The sequence below is a fragment of the Vicia villosa genome, linkage group LG2 (assembly GCF_029867415.1).
Source record: "Vicia villosa cultivar HV-30 ecotype Madison, WI linkage group LG2, Vvil1.0, whole genome shotgun sequence".
NCBI lineage: Eukaryota > Viridiplantae > Streptophyta > Magnoliopsida > Fabales > Fabaceae > Vicia > Vicia villosa.
This window is the reverse complement of record NC_081181.1, coordinates 145207105-145231187: the sequence shown is the minus strand read 5'-3', so window position 1 is coordinate 145231187 and position 24083 is coordinate 145207105. Positions and strand designations below refer to the sequence as shown.

Below are 24083 nucleotides of genomic sequence, written 5' to 3'. Positions count from 1 at the left end.
AAACAGATTACATCAGGTTCGATTAGTGATTCTTGGGTTTTTACTACTGTTGGGTATGCATTTTCTTTTTTGTATTAAGTCTGTGTTTCTATTAAGGATCGTTTTACATATTTGTTTGTTCATATTCTGAATATTTGGTGATTGTTCAACATCATTTCCTGTAAATCATCAGTAATCTTGAATTTGTTCGTATAAAGATAATTTTTATTGAGTAATTCAAATGGCTTAATAATTTCGTTAAATTTATAAGACAAATATTTAACTATTGTTATGATTGTTTTTGGTTGTTAGCGACGAAGGGGCATGGAGGTTGATAGATGGGTTGGTTGCTGAAACGGGGTACAATGCAGATAAGGTAAAAAAAGCTTCGAAGAAAGCGCAAAGAGCAAAAGAACATGGGAAAGTACATCGGTTTGATCAAATGGCTACGACATCCCCCACTGCAGTTCCTCAACCTTCAACTCATGAAAATGTTTTGATTCTGGATGTAAAGGAGGAGCCAATGGAAGAAACGATTGAGGATAAAACGATTGACAGTGTTAATGGGGATCCAAGGATGGTTTCAAAGAAAAATTTGTGTGGTGAACGAAGCGTAGGAATTAAAGAAAAGGAAAAAAAGTCAGTTCGGGCAGTTTCATCACGGGGAAAAGTCAATCAACATATATTGAGAAAGGGAAATCAATCAAAGAAAGGGAAAGGGAAGGCGTCTACTGATATTAGAGAGGAGTTTTCGAATGGCGCAAAGAAATTCACTTGGAAAACTCGTATTACAAACGGCAAAAAAAGTGCAAAAAATGTGATGGTAAGATAACACAATCTAATGTGATTCGTATTCATTTAATATAGGAACAATATGAAATGTAAGCTAAAATATATGTGTATTTATGCAGCATTTTCCAAAGGACATAGCTAAGAAATGCCTCCGAGTATATCAGGATGAAATTAAAGTTGTAGACGCGGCGACTCGAAATGTGTTCAACTGCAGGCTTCATAAGGCGAGGAGGAAAGGAGTCCCAAGCACTTATGAAAGGTACATGGCTCAGGGCTGGTATGAATTAGCTAAGAGTATCAAACTTTGCAATGGCGATACTTTAGTCTGGAGCATGTTGCGGTTTTCTCCTTATGTGCATTTAATCGTGGAAAGGCGTTAGGATGGGGACTTTGTAAAGTGCTGTTTTTTATAATTCAGAATGATACAATCAAATGTTTTTGTAATTGTAAAAACCTGTATAACATGAGTTTAATCTTTGTGTAATAATGTTGGATTTTATTTCAACCATTCTACCATTACAAACAGAAACTTGATATGTGTTGTTTAACACTGACAAATAGAAAAAGGATATAATGTATAATTTAATCATTTGGAGGCAGTTTTATTTGTGTAATAAAATGATAAAACATCCAATGAATTTAATAAAATATTTTAAGATGGGTGTACTAAGTTTATGAAGCAAACTTCTTTCTATAATGTACATTGTTTTCGATAATGGTTGTTGATAAATATCCTGATTATATTAAATTATGGGACTGATAAAAGGGAACTGTAAAAGAAATCGGTAATAATTTACCTTTTAAAAAAGTTTAATAGCTGAATAAAATAAAAATTTTGTAGGCCTTAATTGTTGAAAATCAAGACATAACAACTTTTTTCCTTAAATATGTAAGTCATATTAAGTAATCTTAAAGGTTAAAAAATATATGAAAAGATATGGAAATTTAAAAAATTTATGTCGCGTCCCAATTAAAATTTCCAACATGTTAAGGGCCAACATGATGGGTTTTGTTATAATATTATTGAGAAATATAAATTTCATATTTTGTTGATAGAATATTAGTTTGAAATATATTTTTCATAAAATACGAATATAGTATTTGTTTGTCTGCACATTATATGCGTTTTTTGTATGTTATGGATAAATATAGTGACATCTATCTTTAATGTGGTTTTTTTAATGTAAATATGAAAACTATAATTTTGTTACAATGCTGTCCTTTATAAATAGTTAGTGCATCTATTATATATTGATTACAATATGTGTGGACATGTTGCACGGCCCAACATTTAAGTGTGTGCCAATTATCATATATAGGAAGTTGTTGAAAAATGGTCATGACTTGGTCTATTATAACCAAAAAACTGTTGAGTATCCAAAAATAAGCATTTAGATTTGATTGGAAACGTGCGCTCGGACTTCCTATATTAACCAATTGTATTACATTTGAATTAAAGTAACCTTTCAGATACATTTGTTTCCTTAACTATTATATTAAATTATCGTCGTTTGGTTCAAGAAGTATAGATAGAGAGGTTGGGATCCTAAGTGAAGAAACATTACTTCTCCAAAGGACGTTAGGGTTTCGTACTGGTGAGGAACAGTTGGTCGACACAGCAAAGAAACTTTCGCTTGGCAATGACGTACTCTCCGCCATATGACATTCCCGATCGGTGAGTTGCATGTATACTGAATGTATAGATCGTATAATAAATATGTAGATGTTGTTTTTTCTGAAGAGATGTAAATATCATTTAGCTTGAATGCTTGGATTGTCTGTTAAATATGTAGATTTTGTTAAATCTGAAGAAATGTAAGTTGCATGTTGATTGTTGTTGTTTTTTTCCGCTATAATTTTTGTTGTTGCAATTTTTAGGACTATCGAGGAACTTGGAATGGAGAACAATTGGGAAAGACTGAGGAGGGAGGCTGGGATTCGCAGGGTGTTGGAACTGATTCATGTTGTAGTGGAATGGAGGAAAGTTTGGGAGAGGAATAACCGGAAAAAATGGAAGGGATGCCTTTGGAGACGCGAAACTGATTTTAAGGCAATAATGGCTGGTCTTGCGAACAGTCGCACTTCAGTTGAATGGAAGGCAGCATGGCAATCAAGCAAATCTGGGGTGTACAGAAAGCATTCTGCAAACACTGAAGCAAGAACTGAAGAACATGTAGTTGTTGGTGCTGGGAAAAGGAAAAGAATGTCGAGAAGAGAAGCCCAACAAAATGTGATTGTATTGTCTTCAGATTCTGAAAGGTAAAATGTATACACCATATATGTTACATAGATATTAATTGCTTGGCCTGTCTATTGTTTTAAAAATTATGTCAGTTAATGTTTCGATTCGTTTCTGGATGAATGTTGGATGTCTCTAAGATGCAATGTGATAATCAGTAAGTAATAAAGAATGATAAAAGTAGTGTGATTATAGTTTAAATGTTTAGATACAATAGACTTGCTATTTGGTATTTAGATATTTATTATTTGCGTGTTAGTAGTATCCTGATAGCAGGAAACGATTTAATACATGTAATTTAAAGATGATAATAAGCGCGTGATAAATAATGATAATAAGGCTGTGTTTGTAGTTAAAATGTTAGAAAGAATGGTTTATTGTGTTTCTTCTGGATGCAGTGAAGAGGGGTATGGCAAAGAATTTAATAAGCCGTCTAAGAGCAAAAACAACCAAGAAGGACCAAGTAACATTGCAAAAGAAAGGGATTCATACAGGAAGGGAAAAGAGGTTATGGAAGAGGTTGAAGATGACCACGTTTCAATATCATCAGATACGGAAGGGTAAGTTAAATTAAATTATGTTATATGTTTAAAAATATGTAGAAGTGTCGTATTTGTAAATGTATATTCCGTTTTAGTATTAAATTTGGTTAATTATATAATAGTTTTAACTATTTATTTGAAATACAGGCATAATGATGATTCGGTTGTAATTCAAAATGAAAAAAGTTGGATTATGGAGGTTAAAAACCCACCATCAATGGGCACGCAAGTTCTTGTAAGTTCTTAATAAGACAATAAGTGACCGAAAGTATTCCATTTGCTAATGTCTGTAATTTATACTGAATTGTAGCAAATTCCTGCCGAGGTCATAACTGCGTGTGAATTGAAAGGCAAGGACACAATTGGGCTGTATGACACCGACAGACGCAAGGCATACAATTGTGTGCTCAAGAAGAGAGAAGATAAGAATGAAATGTTTCTTTGCAGGGGGTGGTATGAGTTTGGGAAGAGCAGGACTTTCAAGAAAGGTGATGTCTTGCATTTCACCATTAGGTACCCACCTGTCGAAGAAATTCTGGTCTGCGTTGTCCGTGGGAATAACTAAAGAATGTGTTGCTGATATATTATGTGTTGTTTTATAATTCTGTGAACTATTTTGGCTTTTTAAGGAAGTTTAATTTTGTTTTGCTGTAAACAAATTATGGATAACCATGCAGGATGGTATCAGTACTTTTTTTTAATTGGTAATTAAAGTAGTATTTTTATATGAATGGGTGCTGGATATATAATATATATATATATAACTATTGTATTAATTTTAAAAGAATTCGAAAGTTGTTAACTTTAAGTTGTTAGGTCTGTTTTATAATTTCAAATGGTGTGTGTGTGATATATGTAGGCTTCTCTTTTGGATTTAGAGATTATATTAATTCTTAACCCTTTTTGGAATATGGTAACTTTAAAATAGATGGCAACTTTTTTTACAATATGAAAGGAACCATGTGTTGGGCTTTTGAATCTACCCAAAAAATTCAGACTATGCATTTATCAGGTTCAGTATTTGTAATTTAATACCAACACTACAACAATCATCCACGTGACAATTTGAACAAACACTGGATTACAAAATGATACTAATTAAATGGATTATAATTAGACATTTTCAAATACTTCTTTGAATACCACGTTGGTGGTAGTGCCTGCCGCTTCATTGTCTTTGTTGTGGATTAGTATCTTGAGACCGTTTTTGCTTTTCACTCTTGATATTGCAACGTACAACTGACCGTGGCTGAAGACATTCCTTGGCAGATACAACCCAACATAGTCTAACGACTGACCTTGCGACTTGTTAATCGTCATTGCGTAGGACACAATGATTGGAAATTGCCTTCTTGTTAATTTAAAAGGCCAGGGTGATTGTGTTGGAGAGATATCCATTCTTGGAATATAAAATGAACTTCCTATATTTTTACCGGAGATAATCCTTGCCTCTATAACATGGTCGGCCAATTTTGTAACAATGAGTCTTGTACCGTTGCACAACCCTTCAGATTGATCGATGTTTCTCAGGAGCATTATAGGGGTGCCAACTTTAAGTCTAATGCTGTGTTGTGGAAGACCGGATGCCGTCAGGGTGTTCAAAAATTCCGTTGTCAAAGCATCAAAAGAATCAGAAGCATCAGCGTCCATTTGATCAACTGAGTCGGAGCTCAAATAAATCTTTTCATCTCCTACATAATTACAATCAAGGCAAAAGATTGTATCAGAATGTAAAAATATAATTTAGCAGTACAAAGATTTAATTGATAAAAATTTTCCAACAGCGTATATTATAATTACCTGGAATCATATCTAGCGCATAACGATTTACGACATCAACTGTCTCTAAAGTTCCAGCCAATATTGCTCTACATTGAAGGTATTGGGGATCTTTGTAATTCTGCAGAAAGTCAGGATAGGTTGAATCTATAATTGCCTTTATCGGTTCATCAAAATTGGATATCAACATGTCCTTTGGTATGTCAATATCTGCATATCCATCATTCGGTTCAGCCAGTTTTCCATCTCCAACATCTAAAGTCCAATTTGAAAACTCTTCTAATTCTGTTGAACTTGAAGGTGTGGTGGATTGCAACAAACGCATGTTTTTTGTTAGTCTGAGAACTTTGCAGTGATCCCATATGTATGAAGAGTTGATGCTCGCGTGAATGATGTCAGAACGGCTGCCCCTTGGAATAACAGGAAGGATCTGACGAAAATCCCCGCCAAAAACAACAACTTTACCACCAAATATAGACTTGGAAGGCTTTGTGTCTGACATAAGGTCCTTAAGGGTTTTATCCAGTGCTTCAAAACAGTACTTGTTAGCCATTGGAGCTTCGTCCCAGATAATTAACTTGGCTGACCGAAGCAACTCGGCTCGTTCAGTATTCTTTGGGATGTCACATATGGATTCCTCCAATGTTGGGATTGGAATTTTGAACATTGAATGTGCTGTTCTACCTCCCGGTAGCAAGAGAGAAGCTATACCAGATGAAGCAACAGTCAAGCAAATCTGTTTTCTCGAACGAATGCAAGACGCCAATGTCCTCCAAATGTACGTCTTTCCCGTGCCGCCATAGCCGTACAGAAAAAAGACACCTCCTCTTTCGTTATTGTCATACCCCAAAATTTGCCCATGCTATTTTTCATACACAAAACCAAATCAAAAGACAAAGCTCCAAAACACAGTCTCCCACACAGAAGTTCTAAACTAGGGTTTGAATAATTCAGAGGAAAATCATTGAATCAATGGCTGGCTCAAGGTGGTCCCGTAGGGTCACTAACATCCCAAAGTATCCCCATGTAAAGTTTCAAGTCAAACAGAGCAAATTTGGTCCCTCAAATCCTGATTAGGTCGACAGTCGACTCTCAAGGGCAAAACAGTCATTTCAAGTCAAAATACAGTCAAAGTTCAAGATATTTGGTCAACAACATCCTCATAACCCTAAAATCATCATTTGATCAAGGGTTGATCATGATGATGCAAGGAAAGATCAGAAAAGTCAAAAGTCAAAAGTTACTATTTTGGGCATGAACTGAAAAAAGTCAGCCAAACTTTGAAAATTCACCAAATATTCATACTTCATCAGAAAAATTCCCACCAAAGCTCATTTTGAAGGGAATTCATTCCTCTATCCAATGGTCCAAGAAACAGAGCTCATAGGTCAATGGTTTAAGAGATATGGCTTCATACATTATAGGTCCTTTTCAAAAGACAACAAAAAGACATTTTTCTAAAAGGTCATAAAAGGAGAATGGAAAATGATTTTGATACAAGACCAAAGACATTGGTTAGAGGATTTCTCTAAGGTTTCCAAAATGTCTTAGAACACTTCCATACCTCAAAAATTGAGAGAGATAGGCTTTGTCAAAGTCGGACCATTTTGGAGGGAAAAGTGTGAGAAAAAAAAAGATTCAAATTGAAATTTTTTGCAAAGAGGCCCAATGTTTCTTGACCCAAACTTCATGTTTATGATACCCAAGGCCCTAAACTCATTTGCCACGATTTATTGATTAATATTGGATTTTTTATTGAATTTAATTCATGAAAAATATAATATAAATCATATAATTGAAGGAAATACAAGAAAATTTGATTTGGTGTTGATTTTAATTAGAATCAATTATCAAAATATGTCTTAATTATTGCCAAATTCGTGCAAGGGCAAATTGGTTGGAAAATATGGAATTTGGATCAATTTTAGAAACATATTTCAATGATATTTCCTAAAATTTTCAATCAAAGATTCACTTGGATTTTCTTCAAATTTGTTGCCCTAATCAGTCTCATATAAATACAAAACAAGTGCAGATGGCAAGGGGGGAATTTTCAGAAGGATTGGAGCCGCAAAGAATTCGTGCCAAGTTCAAGAAATTCAAGGAAAAAATTCAATTCGGTTTACAATTTGCGGACGAATTCAGAGCGTTTGGAGGAGTGAATCAGTTTCCTCGGCACTCCTTGAAGCAGTTTGGGTCACCATCAAGGTTTCATACTCTCAGAACCACGCCCAAATTAGTCACGGTTTGCCTTAATATTTACAAGTTCGATTATGCTCATACACTCATGATAAATAACATATGAATATATATTCTTGATCGTGAAGGTGTTTAGAATCTTCCTGTGTCGTTTAATTTGTGTTTAGTTGCAGATTGAAGGTTGCACCATTGTTAGGTTTGCTAATTTTCAAATTAGGAACTCTGGAATTTGCAGGAATTAGTCAAAACCGAGGCCTCCATCGGGTTTAGAGGTTTGACTATGATCGACCTGAGTTATCTTTTGGGATTTATTGATGAATATTTGTAGGTTTTGAGTTTGGAGGTCTATGGCTACACAAGGAAAGCGTTGCCAAAGAGTCTGTGTCTTTCCAGAAATTCCCGTGAAGAAGACGACGTTCCCAGGGCGCGCAGCTTTCTGTTCAAATTTTCATCAGTTTGTTTTTTTTATATTATTTAACTTGTTCGTTTGGTTTACAGCAAACGAGAAGTGATGTAACGGCCAAGGAGAAGTTTGGTAATCTGTGAGACGCGGGTTTGATCCCCAACGCCTCAATTTTTTTCATCTATTTCTTTTAACAAACATCATTCGCAGGTTTGGATGTGTTTGGATGTGTACGTCCTACGCGTGACTTCCATGCATCCTCCTTCCACAGCCGTTGGATTACCACTCAAGCAGATCTAACGAGCCTAGACACGCAGATGCACCATGTACCCTCAGGCCATTGCCGCACCAGATTACCAGCTAAGTTCTTTATTAATTTTTAACTTTTCTTTTATTCTATTTGGTTTGGTTTATTTTCTTTTTACCTTTTTTGTTGTAATTTCTTTTTATCATTTTATTTATTAAAACAAATTATTTTTACCTAATGATTTTTGTAATGACTTATTTTATCAAAACCGACTTTAATTATAATATTAAAAATAATTGTGACTTTAATTATAATATTAAAAATAATTGTTTTTTGGCTAATAATTATTTTAGGGTAATTAAATTTATTTTATGTTTTAAACCCTGATAAAATCAGGATCACTATGGTAGGTGTTATCCATTAACGTATTTTTAACCTTAGGTCACAATAAGTTTTCTTAAACCTTTAGGGTTTGTAAACTTTTTAAGGTTTATAGGTCATTCATACACTAAAAGTATTTTTTTCTTTGTGCGAACTTTTCAGGGTTACCCCGTATCCTCAATCTCCTACCATCCAGATCTAACGCACACAAAGCTGAAGGTTTACCATGCACCATCAAAGACTGCCACAATGAACCAAAACTAACTTTTCAGGGTTATCAACATGGTTCCTTCCGACAACGCGTCCGATCAAGACTAAAAGCTAAGTCCCAATTCAACCCTTGTTGTTTTTATTCTCTTTGTTTATCTTCCCTATTTTTATAATTAGGGTTTGTTATTAAATATCAATGAACTGCCTATACACTCACGCCTTGTTGTTTCTTCTTTCAGTTCTCAATGGTCAGAGTCAATGCTTCAGGCAAACCTTTGCCCATCAACCCTGTCAGGGCAAATGCCAAGCTAAGTACTTTTCATTCATTTATTTTATTAATTTCATTATTTTTACTTTTATGGTTAATAAAGTTCGCCTTCGAACCGATAATGCACTCACTCTCTGTTTTCTGTTTCTTCTTTTTCCTTTTCAGGGTTTGTCAAATGCCAAAGCTACGTCGTTGGTAACCCTAAACCCTATTTTATTTTATGGCTTTTATTATTACTTGTGCCAAACCCTGTTGGGGATCCGCTGGTTTCACTTTCCCCTCCCCTTTATTGCTTTATATACTGCGTGGTTAGTAATTTAGGGAGTGCAAATTTAAACTGGATTAGAGTCACTAATTGCTAGATAAATAACTAAATTGAACCACATGATTGTTGCACACACACACACTTTTGGGGTAACCTCTCTGTTGCCTTGTTGCCTGTTGCCTGTTGCCTTGTTGCCTGTTGCCTTGTTGCCTGTTGCCTTATGTTTTTTGCAGAATAGCCATGTCCCTCGAATTCGAAGATACCTCAGCTATGTTGCCTCGATAAAAAAGGTCACGACCCTAATGATGCTGCCTTCGATACACAAATGACCTCGACCCTCGGATGTTGCCTACGAAAAAAGGCTGAGGTATCTTCTGGTTGCCTACGAAAAGGCTTATTCTGATCCTTACCTTAGACTACCTGCCCTTCTATGGCATGGGACAGTCTTATGGCAAAGGATGCTTCGACGACCCTTCAACCTCCAAACGAAAGGCTTCCTGCCCTCTTATGGCAAGGATAGACCCTTTCATTCTGAAAGGCAAAAAGAGACCTATTATCTGAGTTTAAGGTAATTGCCCCTAACTGCCTTGCAATGCTCAAACCTTTTTATTATATTCTTTCTCATAATTTTTCAAAAGGGCAACGCTTATTCACAAGCTAAAGTCCCTATCTCTTTCATCTACATTTTCTAAACAAACGAGCAAGCAAAGCAATTAAGAGCCCATGGAAAACCATGGATGCAAAGGGTGCCTTACACCTTCCCTTTGCATAAATTACCCCCCGAACTTAGATTTCTTTAAAAAGGTTTTTTTCTGTTTCTTTTTGCCTTTCCGATTTAATTTGGATAAAATAAAAGTCGGTGGCGACTCTTGCTTAACCGCGACATTTCGATCGATAAAAAGTCAGTTCACCGTATTACAGAACTGGCGACTCTGCTGGGGATAAATTTCGATAAAAGAGGGGTTACCTTAAAAGTTTAGGAATCACTTAATTGTTTTCTATTGTTTGCTTTGTTTGTTTTTCAGGGGCGTTTTGGGAATTAACTGATGGACGAATCCTATTCCCGGATTCAAGAACACTTAAGATTAGGAGTGGCATAGTCATGGCGACCTCTTTCACATATGTGGGAGATGAGTCAATATGAAGTTCACACTTGAGTTAGGACTCCATAGCATATGCACACCTTTCTCAAATGAGGGAGGTCTATGTATGTGTCTGTGGGTGCGCCGGAGCTCAAGGACCTTTAGTTACCCTTAACCCATCCTGGCCTTTAGGAACGTAGTGGGGGGACTACCCTTGACAAATGTTAAGGACTAGTCGCTACCCGATGCTACAATTCAGATAGGTTCTTTCTCAAAGTATCATTGCATGGTGCAAATGCATCATGTCCGAGGGTGCTTTGGAAGGGCTGACAATTCTGGATAACTTGTAGAACCCGTTGCTGAAATCTCCTTATCCATAGAAATACCTTTGGGAAGGACACCTGATCAGACTCCATGCAAGCCTTAAGCCAAAAATTGCGTGACTTGTGTGACTTGCGTGACTTGTTTGTGTTCACTACTAACCTTCATTTCCTCGCAGGTTTTGTTGAAAGGACTTGTTTGTCCTTACCATCTCGCACTAAGTCTAACGAATTTCATTCTCATAACATCATGACATCATGACATCATAAGCATAACATGACTTAGCTAACCCTTTCAAGGATCTTAGGGATTTAGGGCGCACAATTTCAGGTGCTCTTATCAAGGACTGAATTCCTAATCAAGGGGCAAGAGGATTTATTTTCCTCTAGCCACATGTCTCCTAATTCAAAGATGCTGTACCTATTAAGGGGCAAGAGGATTTATTTTCCTCTAGCCATGTACCTTCAAAGTCAGAAGTTCCCGAATCAGAGGCTATGACCCACTAGATATGGTGAGCTTGATTCCCATAGAAGAACATCCAAAAATCAGAGTTCTTCGAACGAAGAAGCGACCAAATCATTTTTTACGTTGCTAACTAAATTTCCGGAGATCCTTGAAAATATTGTATCTGCATTCATAACATTGCATCACAGGTTTCCATCCACAGGTTTCTCACCACGCCATTTATTTCAGAACAAATGGGTCTCGAGCAATCAGTCAAAATCTTCAGGCTCAGAACAACCAATTCCGAGAGATGATCTTTAACTTGGCCAAGGGGCAAGAAGAATTAAAGGCACTCCTATTCTTGGGGTACAATTACAATGCGAGATGCGCTTATTATTCGAACAATCCTGGTTATGGTGTAAAGGATGGTAGACCGTTGAAGCGTGCCATTAAAGATTTAATCATGACACTCAAATCAGAAAAGACCACGACAACAGAGTCACGATAATGGAATCACGACAACTGAGTCACGATAATAGAATCATGACAACTGAGTCACGATAATGGAATCATGACAACTGAGTCACGACAACAAAGTCACGACAACTGAGTCACGATAATGGAATCACGACAACTGAGTCATGACAACAGAGTCACGATAATGGAATCACGACAACTGAGTCACGATAATGGAATCATGACAACTGAGTCACGATAATGGAATCACAACAACAAAGTCACGACAACTGAGTCACGATAATGGAATCACGACAACTGAGTCACAACAATCAATTCACTCATATGTTCCAGATGCTCAGGGCAACCGAGCCAACAAATTCTAACACCTACTATAAACCCAATGCGAGGTGCGCGTACCATTCCAACAGTCTTGGACATTACATAAACAATTGCTGGACATTAAAGAATAAGATTCAAGATCTGATCAATGTCGGAGAAATCAAATCTAACCCTCCTGAAACCCCTGTGGTGATCACCGCTCCTATGCCTAGTCATGACAAGATGGATTGACGTCTAGACGGATGAACTTTTGGATCATTAGATCTACTTTCATTTGCATATTTCTTTTTTGTTTAAACATTCGAATCATGATAGACATTATCTGTTTTAATAATTATCATCAGTGCATTGCATATGTTTGTCTTGAATTAATTATTTCGCTATCACTCATTTTAAATTATGTCTTTACTTTGCATATGTTTTGTGATATTCAACTCCTACTAAAGTTGTATACCTTTTGAGGGAGGATGACGAAAACGATACCGCAACCTCATACAGTATGCTTTTGAACGGACTATGTTGACGATGTACAGGCATTGTTTCAATTCCTAAACAGTGGAGATATAAGGATGTTAGTCCCTCGTCAACCCCTTTGAGCCTAAGAAGTAGAAGTTTCGTTCTTGTACTAATTAAAACCCTTGATCATAACCTGGGGCAGGGTAGTTCTCAGTTAATTTGGCTGTGCATTCTATTTTAAGAGAATCATTCAGCACACCTTTCAACAGAGGTTTCAATCACAAGCGTTCATCCGCACACATCAAAGAAGTGTTGGAGATGTCAATCAAAAGACAATGATGGTTCGTCAATCATCAAACAAGGCATTCAATATCTTCCAAAAAAGAAAAAAAAAACGAAAAAACATATAAACAAAGAAAAGCCTGCTAAGTCAAAAATCAAAAAGGTGACTTAGGCAAAAATCAAGGCATCCCGCTGACTGTAATCTCAAAAATAAACAGTTCAGGCAAAAGTTAGGGATATCAAAAAGATGAAAACAGAGAAATCAATAAATTCCTGAACAACACAATGTTGTGACTACCAAAAGGAAGAAATGACTGCCATCTCAAAAGTTCTCTTTGCTTGTGAACCATCGAAGGTGCAAATCCAAAAGTCTCTTGGAACCTGAATGCATAAGTCGAATCAATTGAGCTTAGGATTGAAGATCACCACGAAGAGGGGTGGGTACAATCAAATTTTGAGCCTTTATCCTTTGTTTCTTAAAACCGTGAACCAAGCCACGTTACAACCCTTGAAAGTCCTAACTGAAGCATGGTTAGTTCGAAAGCATACTGTCACCAAAAAGGTATCCCGACTCCTTAAAGTTTACCAAAATGCTGAGTTGGTATTTCTTTTTTACAAACATCACGTTGTTACAAATATCATGTTTTACAAATATCGCGCTTTTACATCTCTTGTTTTAATGTTTTCAAAAACTCAAGACAAACGTATGCATTGCATCTCATGAATCCATTATTAAACATATTCTGCTACATAATTTCAAATGTTAGCATCAGAAAGAACTTGCACATGGTACAACTAATGACTGAAAGTTATCCCGACAGACAAGATCACTCCGAGAAGCAAGGTCTCCTACGTATACAAGGGGCATGGCACGCTTTGCCCAATCAATCTGGGGCAATCAAGTCAAGATTCGAAGAATCTCTTAAAATGCCAAACAGTCAAAGGCATACACCTCAAGTGGGTTTCAAACTATTTGTCCAAACAATCTGGGGCAATCAAGTCAAGATTCCGAGAATCTCTCAAGGATGCCAAAATAATCAGGGGCACGCATCCAAGAAGATCTGAAGCTACTTCTCAACCAACATAGGACATCATATTGGGCATATGATTACTAGGGGCATGTCTCCTAAAGTGCACATCTTATAAAGTCCTCGCAAGGCGAATCTTTCCAAAGTTCCTGCTAACTGGGGCAAATCTATACAAGTCCAGTTTGACATTTTAAGGGACGTGTCCTAAATCGAGTAGTAGTTACTATAATACTGGGGGCAACTTTCACCCATGTCTCCCCACAAAGCCGGGTTCACAAGATCATATCCCCACAGAGTAATCATTAAGAAGATATCTTCAAACGCTCCCGATAAAGACATGGCTGCCCAACAGAGTTTACATCTTCAACACTGTCGCTCTCCTCTAACATGATTTATCAATATCTTTTATTCCCAATCAGGGTACATCAAGTTACTGATCATCTCCAAGCAGAAATCATAAATTCCCAGCTGAGCATCTTCAAGACAAGATCAGACAGTACAATTACAAGGACATAAAGATCTACTTTCTTAATCAAAGACAACATAAATCATATTCACATATCATATGTCATAAACATGTTCATACACTGCATACATTACCTCATAATGAACTCATACATAACATGCAAAAGCTCTCATTTATTTTGAGGGATTCATTACATAACCCATGCATCATGACATTGCATAAAGATTAACCTTACCTTTTTCAGAATACAGGTACCGACAAATGAACGAAATCTCCAACTTTCCAAGATCTAATTCAGCTACTACGAATGGTACTGACACGATCAACGCTCGAAGATCTAATTCATTTACCACGAACGGTAATGACACGATCACTTTCAAAGTCTAATTCAGCTACTACGAACAGTACTGACACGACAAAAGATCTAATTCTATCATCACGAACGGTGTAGACACGGTCACTGACCTTCTCAGTCTAATTCAGCTACTACGAACGGTACTGACACGACAGAAGATCTAATTCAGATACTACGAACGGTACTGACACGATCAAATTTCAGAGGTCTAAGTCTATCATCACGAACGGAGTGGACACGATCACTGGCCTTCCCAGTCTAATTCAGTCACTACGAACGGTGCTGACACGACAAGAGAATCTAATTCTATCATCACGAACGATGAAGACACGATTATCTCCTCAGGTCTAATTCTATCATCACGAACGATGAAGACACGATCATCTTTCTAAGATCTAATTCAAGTATCACGAACGATACTGACACGATCAATTCCCAAGGATCTAATTCATCTACCACGAACGGTAATGACAAGGTCAACGCGCAAACAACATCTTCTCAAAATTCAACTACCAGATGGCATCCACAAGCCCATCTCCGACAAAAGCCCCCACTTCAAATAGGGCAAATTTCTTGGTATTCTTATGTTCAATCATCTTCCACCTTCAGATACCGACTGGCGCGCAAACCACTCTACATCTTCAGGGTTAAGATAATTGAACAGGGGCAGCTGTCATACCCCAAAATTTGCCCATGCTATTTTTCATACACAAAACCAAATCAAAAGACAAAGCTCCAAAACACAGTCTCCCACACAGAAGTTCTAAACTAGGGTTTGAATAATTCAGAGGAAAATCATTGAATCAATGGCTGGCTCAAGGTGGTCCCGTAGGGTCACTAACATCCCAAAGTATCCCCATGTAAAGTTTCAAGTCAAACAGAGCAAATTTGGTCCCTCAAATCCTGATTAGGTCGACAGTCGACTCTCAAGGGCAAAACAGTCATTTCAAGTCAAAATACAGTCAAAGTTCAAGATATTTGGTCAACAACATCCTCATAACCCTAAAATCATCATTTGATCAAGGGTTGATCATGATGATGCAAGGAAAGATCAGAAAAGTCAAAAGTCAAAAGTTACTATTTTGGGCATGAACTGAAAAAAGTCAGCCAAACTTTGAAAATTCACCAAATATTCATACTTCATCAGAAAAATTCCCACCAAAGCTCATTTTGAAGGGAATTCATTCCTCTATCCAATGGTCCAAGAAACAGAGCTCATAGGTCAATGGTTTAAGAGATATGGCTTCATACATTATAGGTCCTTTTCAAAAGACAACAAAAAGACATTTTTCTAAAAGGTCATAAAAGGAGAATGGAAAATGATTTTGATACAAGACCAAAGACATTGGTTAGAGGATTTCTCTAAGGTTTCCAAAATGTCTTAGAACACTTCCATACCTCAAAAATTGAGAGAGATAAGCTTTGTCAAAGTCGGACCATTTTGGAGGGAAAAGTGTGAAAAAAAAAAGATTCAAATTGAAATTTTTTGCAAAGAGGCCCAATGTTTCTTGACCCAAACTTCATGTTTATGATACCCAAGGCCCTAAACTCATTTGCCACGATTTATTGATTAATATTGGATTTTTTATTGAATTTAATTCATGAAAAATATAATATAAATCATATAATTGAAGGAAATACAAGAAAATTTGATTTGGTGTTGATTTTAATTAGAATCAATTATCAAAATATGTCTTAATTATTGCCAAATTCGTGCAAGGGCAAATTGGTTGGAAAATATGGAATTTGGATCAATTTTAGAAACATATTTCAATGATATTTCCTAAAATTTTCAATCAAAGATTCACTTGGATTTTCTTCAAATTTGTTGCCCTAATCAGTCTCATATAAATACAAAACAAGTGCAGATGGCAAGGGGGGAATTTTCAGAAGGATTGGAGCCGCAAAGAATTCGTGCCAAGTTCAAGAAATTCAAGGAAAAAATTCAATTCGGTTTACAATTTGCGGACGAATTCAGAGCGTTTGGAGGAGTGAATCAGTTTCCTCGGCACTCCTTGAAGCAGTTTGGGTCACCATCAAGGTTTCATACTCTCAGAACCACGCCCAAATTAGTCACGGTTTGCCTTAATATTTACAAGTTCGATTATGCTCATACACTCATGATAAATAACATATGAATATATATTCTTGATCGTGAAGGTGTTTAGAATCTTCCTGTGTCGTTTAATTTGTGTTTAGTTGCAGATTGAAGGTTGCACCATTGTTAGGTTTGCTAATTTTCAAATTAGGAACTCTGGAATTTGCAGGAATTAGTCAAAACCGAGGCCTCCATCGGGTTTAGAGGTTTGACTATGATCGACCTGAGTTATCTTTTGGGATTTATTGATGAATATTTGTAGGTTTTGAGTTTGGAGGTCTATGGCTACACAAGGAAAGCGTTGCCAAAGAGTCTGTGTCTTTCCAGAAACTCCCGTGAAGAAGACGACGTTCCCAGGGCGCGCAGCTTTCTGTTCAAATTTTCATCAGTTTGTTTTTTTTATATTATTTAACTTGTTCGTTTGGTTTACAGCAAACGAGAAGTGATGTAACGGCCAAGGAGAAGTTTGGTAATCTGTGAGACGCGGGTTCGATCCCCAACGCCTCAATTTTTTTCATCTATTTCTTTTAACAAACATCATTCGCAGGTTTGGATGTGTTTGGATGTGTACGTCCTACGCGTGACTTCCATGCATCCTCCTTCCACAGCCGTTGGATTACCACTCAAGCAGATCTAACGAGCCTAGACACGCAGATGCACCATGTACCCTCAGGCCATTGCCGCACCAGATTACCAGCTAAGTTCTTTATTAATTTTTAACTTTTCTTTTATTCTATTTGGTTTGGTTTATTTTCTTTTTACCTTTTTTGTTGTAATTTCTTTTTATCATTTTATTTATTAAAACAAATTATTTTTACCTAATGATTTTTGTAATGACTTATTTTATCAAAACCGACTTTAATTATAATATTAAAAATAATTGTGACTTTAATTATAATATTAAAAATAATTGTTTTTTGGCTAATAATTATTTTAGGGTAATTAAATTTATTTTATGTTTTAAACCCTGATAAAATCAGGATCACTATGGTAGGTGTTATCCATTAACGTATTTTTAACCTTAGGTCACAATAAGTTTTCTTAAACCTTTAGGGTTTGTAAACTTTTTAAGGTTTATAGGTCATTCATACACTAAAAGTATTTTTTTCTTTGTGCGAACTTTTCAGGGTTACCCCGTATCCTCAATCTCCTACCATCCAGATCTAACGCACACAAAGCTGAAGGTTTACCATGCACCATCAAAGACTGCCACAATGAACCAAAACTAACTTTTCAGGGTTATCAACATGGTTCCTTCCGACAACGCGTCCGATCAAGACTAAAAGCTAAGTCCCAATTCAACCCTTGTTGTTTTTATTCTCTTTGTTTATCTTCCCTATTTTTATAATTAGGGTTTGTTATTAAATATCAATGAACTGCCTATACACTCACGCCTTGTTGTTTCTTCTTTCAGTTCTCAATGGTCAGAGTCAATGCTTCAGGCAAACCTTTGCCCATCAACCCTGTCAGGGCAAATGCCAAGCTAAGTACTTTTCATTCATTTATTTTATTAATTTCATTATTTTTACTTTTATGGTTAATAAAGTTCGCCTTCGAACCGATAATGCACTCACTCTCTGTTTTCTGTTTCTTCTTTTTCCTTTTCAGGGTTTGTCAAATGCCAAAGCTACGTCGTTGGTAACCCTAAACCCTATTTTATTTTATGGCTTTTATTATTACTTGTGCCAAACCCTGTTGGGGATCCGCTGGTTTCACTTTCCCCTCCCCTTTATTGCTTTATATACTGCGTGGTTAGTAATTTAGGGAGTGCAAATTTAAACTGGATTAGAGTCACTAATTGCTAGATAAATAACTAAATTGAACCACATGATTGTTGCACACACACACACTTTTGGGGTAACCTCTCTGTTGCCTTGTTGCCTGTTGCCTGTTGCCTTGTTGCCTGTTGCCTTGTTGCCTGTTGCCTTGTTGCCTGTTGCCTTATGTTTTTTGCAGAATAGCCATGTCCCTCGAATTCGAAGATACCTCAGCTATGTTGCCTCGATAAAAAAGGTCACGACCCTAATGATGCTGCCTTCGATACACAAATGACCTCGACCCTCGGATGTTGCCTACGAAAAAAGGCTGAGGTATCTTCTGGTTGCCTACGAAAAGGCTTATTCTGATCCTTACCTTAGACTACCTGCCCTTCTATGGCATGGGACAGTCTTATGGCAAAGGATGCTTCGCAACCCTTCAACCTCCAAACGAAAGGCTTCCTGCCCTCTTATGGCAAGGATAGACCCTTTCATTCTGAAAGGCAAAAAGAGACCTATTATCTGAGTTTAAGGTAATTGCCCCTAACTGCCTTGCAATGCTCAAACCTTTTTATTATATTCTTTCTCATAATTTTTCAAAAGGGCAACGCTTATTCACAAGCTAAAGTCCCTATCTCTTTCATCTACATTTTCTAAACAAACGAGCAAGCAAAGCAATTAAGAGCCCATGGAAAACCATGGATGCAAAGGGTGCCTTACACCTTCCCTTTGCATAAATTACCCCCCGAACTTAGATTTCTTTAAAAAGGTTTTTTTCTGTTTCTTTTTGCCTTTCCGATTTAATTTGGATAAAATAAAAGTCGGTGGCGACTCTTGCTTAACCGCGACATTTCGATCGATAAAAAGTCAGTTCACCGTATTACAGTTATTGACAGCGCCGATAATAGTTTTAAAAACAGTTCTTTGTTCATCTAATTATAATCGTAATAAATTATATATTACGGTTTTCAACAAATAAGATACGTAAATTTGTAACAGATAAAACTGAAATTTATGAAATGCACAAATACCTGTGAGATGTTGATATAATGTATTGTATTCTTGACGTTGTTCTATGATGTCGTAGTTACGTTCATCATAAATCAACCTGTTGCCTAATTGCTGAACAACATATCCATTTGGCTGTGGCATTCCCACAAAATCGGATAAACTCTTCCTGTTCTTTTGAAGTAATTTTTCAACTTCTACCAATGTCAAATTGATCAATTCTTCATTTGACAAAATCATCTCTGCAAAAAAAAAAAAAAATCAATAGCGTTATGGGTGGCATGCGCTGTATATTCTTTTTATATAGTATTGATGAATACTAACCTCTATTGTTTGCGATTCTACGTTGTTCATATAATATGCCGTCCGATAATAATTGCCATGTTTTTTTCCAAACATGTGTTGGTCTATTCAAGCTGCTTGATAGTAGCATATGAACAAAAAGTAACCTCAGATAATGCCCAGATCCCCAATGACTTGCCTCTTCAATGGCAGCGATGTACTCCCTATCATCCCCAATAAATCCCATAGCAAAGCAAGCATCGCGGAAAGAATTACATCTCTTGTTGTTAACTATTTTTATGTCTTCGTAACTATGTGGACCTTTTACATGCGTTAACATCATTCTGAGATAGTACAACTCACCCGAGCTTGGAGGAACCCATACCAATCTACCAATTGTATAACCCTTTTTCCGCGGTTTCCATTCCCTTGTTTTTTTTACATAAACAAACTTTCCAACAAACTTGCTGTATGTTAACTCCTTGGCTTCAGGATATTTTTTGTTTGCCTCAAACCAAGCAGTAAACATTGATTCTGTGACACTTGGCTTTTCCAACACGGTATCTAAGCGATCCATGTCTCTGTAAAACACAGAATTCTCTCCTTCGCAGTGAAAAAATAACCTCTCAACCGCGGGTTTTCTTCCATGTATGGGAAAAGAGAATATTCTCCAACATGCTTCGCAAGGAGAAACATATCTGCAATCAAGATATTGTTTAATCTCGTCAACATTTTTTTGGGCATTTTGGGTCACCTCATCATTCCTAATAACGGCAGCAGTGATTCTGTCGTAACCTTTGTTGATGTATTTAAACAGATACTTTATCGAAGAACTTTGATTGCACCACTCCATATTTATGTGACCTCGAAACTTCTTTAATAATCCTGAATTGTATGGTACAACGTGACGGTTATCAAACCGAATTCCATTCTTTAACACAGTGTGACCATTGTCTCTTCTTCGATAAACAGGGAAGCCATCTTGATCGACTATTGTTTGAGGACGGAACTCCTTTGGAAAATACTTGGAACATTTACCATCCCTTGTACACGGAGCATTTAGGTTAAGTCTTCCGCATGGACCGTGTATCATATGTGACTTTACCAAGTTATAGAGCTCGTGATCAGAATTCTCGTCAGGTATTTCGGATGAAATTATTTTATCAATATCCTCTGCATTTGGATACTTGCTGGTCGGATGAAGAAAAATTATTATGTGAGCATGTGGCAAACCCCTCTTTTGAAATTCAATGGTATACATATCTGTTAATGAAATGTCATATATTTCCAATTAAATTGCAGCATATAAATATGTGAACCATTTTAAAACGAAAATTCTAAGTTTGGAAGAATGAAGGAAAACAAATGTACTTACAGGCAAGGACCTTGCCCATGACAGATTTCTTGGTTAGATCGGACAATAACTCATCAAACTTCATCTTAAATACTCGACAAATAATGTCTGGACGATCGGCCGGCTTCAAGTTTGGTTGTCTTACGTAACGCTGTATCTCCGGCCAGTTTGGATTACATGTAAATGTAATAAATAGGTCAGGAAAACCAACATAGCTGCAAATTGCCATTCCGTCAAAATACAGTTGATCCATATATCTACGACTGCCAACATATGAAGACGGTAAAACAACTCTTTTTCCGGTGCTTGAGCCTTGTGTCACACTGTTTGAATTTAACTCATTCAAATTGTGATATTTTCCAACCCTTAATTTGGATTGATTTTTACGAAGCCATCTAAGTCTCTCCGATTCCAACATTGTATAACCATCAACTAAAAATTGTTGGAATAGCCTTCGCGCTCTTAACAGTGTCGGTGCCTCGTTCAGTCTTGATTGTATTCGGAATGCCATCCATTCTCTTATCGTTAGCCTGTTTCTCTTTGTACCTTCTTCCCATGGAACATCATCGTATTCCAATTCAACACGACTGTTTGGTGTGGTGGAACGTACCACGTGACCGTGATCCCGATGTTTCACATTTGGCCTGTATCCATCCTCGCCATATGGAAAAAGCAATGGATATTGATATCCAAGATAAGAACTATGATACTCATCAATTCTTTGAAGATCGCCCGACTGTTTGTGCATTATGATATCTCTTTTTTCAGCTGTATCGACATCACCAACTATCAATGCGGCAACTTCGGAAACAGTTGGCTGATTATAAATACGTCCATCAGTTTTTCTGTCTGAAATAAGTCTCAATTTCAAATCTGTTACGCTTCGTTGAGACAAAATATCTCTTGCCATTTGGAAAGACTGAGCATGTACGTTGTGTTCGTACAACATTTGAGATAATTTTGTAACAATATCAATGTCAACCCCAGTTTTTGTTCTACATAATAAAATTAAAAAAAATATCAAAACATCTCAAATAACAAATATGGACGTGACAAAAAATAATTGGCAAATAAATACCTCATCCCATTAATCCTGTGTTGTATTTCATGTTCAGTGTCGTAAATATATAGCTGGGCAAATTTTGGAGTCTGTCCCGGCATGGGTAACATACTACCAATTCTATGACAGGCCTGCCCTTGAATACGGAAAGTAGGAGGACCACCTCCATTGTTAAAACGGTTATCCATCTTAGTACCAGGAGATGTGAATGCAAACATCATGTTATACATTCGAATGTTTTGCTGGAAATTGCGAGACTGAACCGTATCACTGTCAAATAGGAGATGTTGCAGATATTTAGGTGGCATCTTGAGAAATGGAAGTTGAATCTTGCCATTTCGACAACACATTGAAAATTTTGGAATAGATCTATTCCGATGTTTATCCTTTCTTTCAAGATACCACATTTGCGCACCGCATTGTTGACATACAGAATCAGCGTCTCCTACATCGTAGTATCCTATAAAAATAAAAAGTATTTGAGTATAATATTTTTATTGTAGTATTACCTCCTATAATAATGAGTTTAACACGCACAGGGGAATGCATTACCATTTGAAGAAGTCGATGCAGAATGCATGTCTGTAGAGATGTTATTACATTCATCCGGGTACTCAATATCGGAGTCCGTTTCAAAACCTGAAGCATAAATAAAAAAATTGCATGTTATTTGTTAATTACAATCTGATAAGGGGTTATGAATGATAGAAGTACTTAATATTCATATACTTTCTGTACTATTGTCATCAGAATCCGAAAATAAATTGCTATTGTCCGTGGCCGGGACAGGAGTTGCAGAAACCTCAGGATGATCATTTGAACCACTGACGGTGCTGTTAAATTTTTTTGTCAAATTCAAACCCAGCCCGTTCGTACGATATGTGATGGGTCTCCGAGATTTTAAAATCCCAACAGTTGAAGGTTGAGTTCTTGAAGAAGATGGTTGACATGTGTTAGGTGAAGATGACTCAGTAACGTTGATGGTATTCATTGTTATGGTTGATAACGGTGTTCGGATGGAGGAAGATTGTTTGACGGAAATTGGAGAGAAGAAAAAGTCATTATCTTTGTTTGTTAGATTCAGACCCAATCTGTTTGAAGGTTGGGGACTTGAAGAAGATGGTTGAAAGTGGTTAGGTGAATATGATGAGGAAATGTTGATGGTATTCATAGTTATTGTTGATAAAGGTGTTCGGAACGACGAAGATTGTTGGACGGAAGATGGAGAGAAGAAACACTCGTTCTCTTTGTTTGCTCTCTTCAACCGCTTTGCCTTCTTCTGCCCGAGGACATTCATTCTATTAAACCTTGCCTTAGCAGCTTTCATTTTGTTGATCTGACGTAAAAATATACAACTCTCATCATCCATATTAAAATCCACAGATCGATTACCAAACTCCATTTAATATGTTTATGAGCATCTGCAGTATTCTAAGTGTAATAGGGGTGATCAAAACCAAACCAACCCAATAGAAAACCGCAAACCAAACCAAACCAAACCGAAACCGCAAAAAACCGCATTTGGTTCGGATTAGTTTGGGTCATTTTTTAACAAAACCGCATGGTTCGGTTCGGTTTGTGGTTTGTATTTTGTAAACCGAACCAAACCGAATCAAACCGCATTATGTTACAACCTAAATTTTACTTAACTCACATCCAACCCAAACTTAAACCTATTATACATTAGCCTTATGATTATGAACAATTTTCTCATCCTTACACATATAATTTCAATCCCGATCTTCTCAAATCTTTAATAATATTATCGCACATTTTTTGCCACATACATCTTCCCTCTTCTTCTATAATCTCTACTCTCTTATATTATTTCTTTTTCACCTTCTCATTTTATGTAAATGTTCCTTATTTTAGTTTCGTTTTTATCGCATATCTTCTTCTCTAATCTCAACACTATTTTTTTTTCTTTTTCACCTTCACTAATCTTTTGTCTCTTTTTGTTGTTTCATTATAATAATTTTTATATTATT

At 36.6% G+C, this 24083-nt stretch overlaps 1 protein-coding gene across 1 annotated transcript; it reads right to left on the bottom strand.

Moving 5' to 3' along the window:
• Nucleotides 1-4665: 4665 nt before the first annotated feature.
• LOC131650235 (uncharacterized) lies at nt 4666-23497 on the bottom strand. The gene is made up of 8 exons (XM_058919954.1): nt 22825-23497; nt 22648-22734; nt 22114-22555; nt 21057-22030; nt 19724-20944; nt 19423-19641; nt 5353-6036; nt 4666-5243 (listed from the first exon to the last, which is right to left on the bottom strand). The coding sequence occupies exons 1-8, from the start codon at nt 23495-23497 to the stop codon at nt 4666-4668; spliced, it is 4878 nt and encodes a 1625-aa protein (XP_058775937.1).
• Nucleotides 23498-24083: the final 586 nt, after the last annotated feature.

Excerpts from the sequence above, each read along its gene's own strand:
- LOC131650235 (XM_058919954.1), bottom strand. The coding sequence starts at position 23,497 with ATGGAGTTTGGTAATCGATCTGTGGATTTTAATATGGATGATGAGAGT. Across the intron at positions 19,642-19,723 it reads TAGAATCGCAAACAATAGAG|AGATGATTTTGTCAAATGAA; the intron begins GTTAGTATTCAT and ends TTTTTTTTGCAG. Across the intron at positions 6,037-19,422 it reads ATTATATCAACATCTCACAG|CTTCTCTCTTGCTACCGGGA; the intron begins GTATTTGTGCAT and ends CATCTGGTATAG.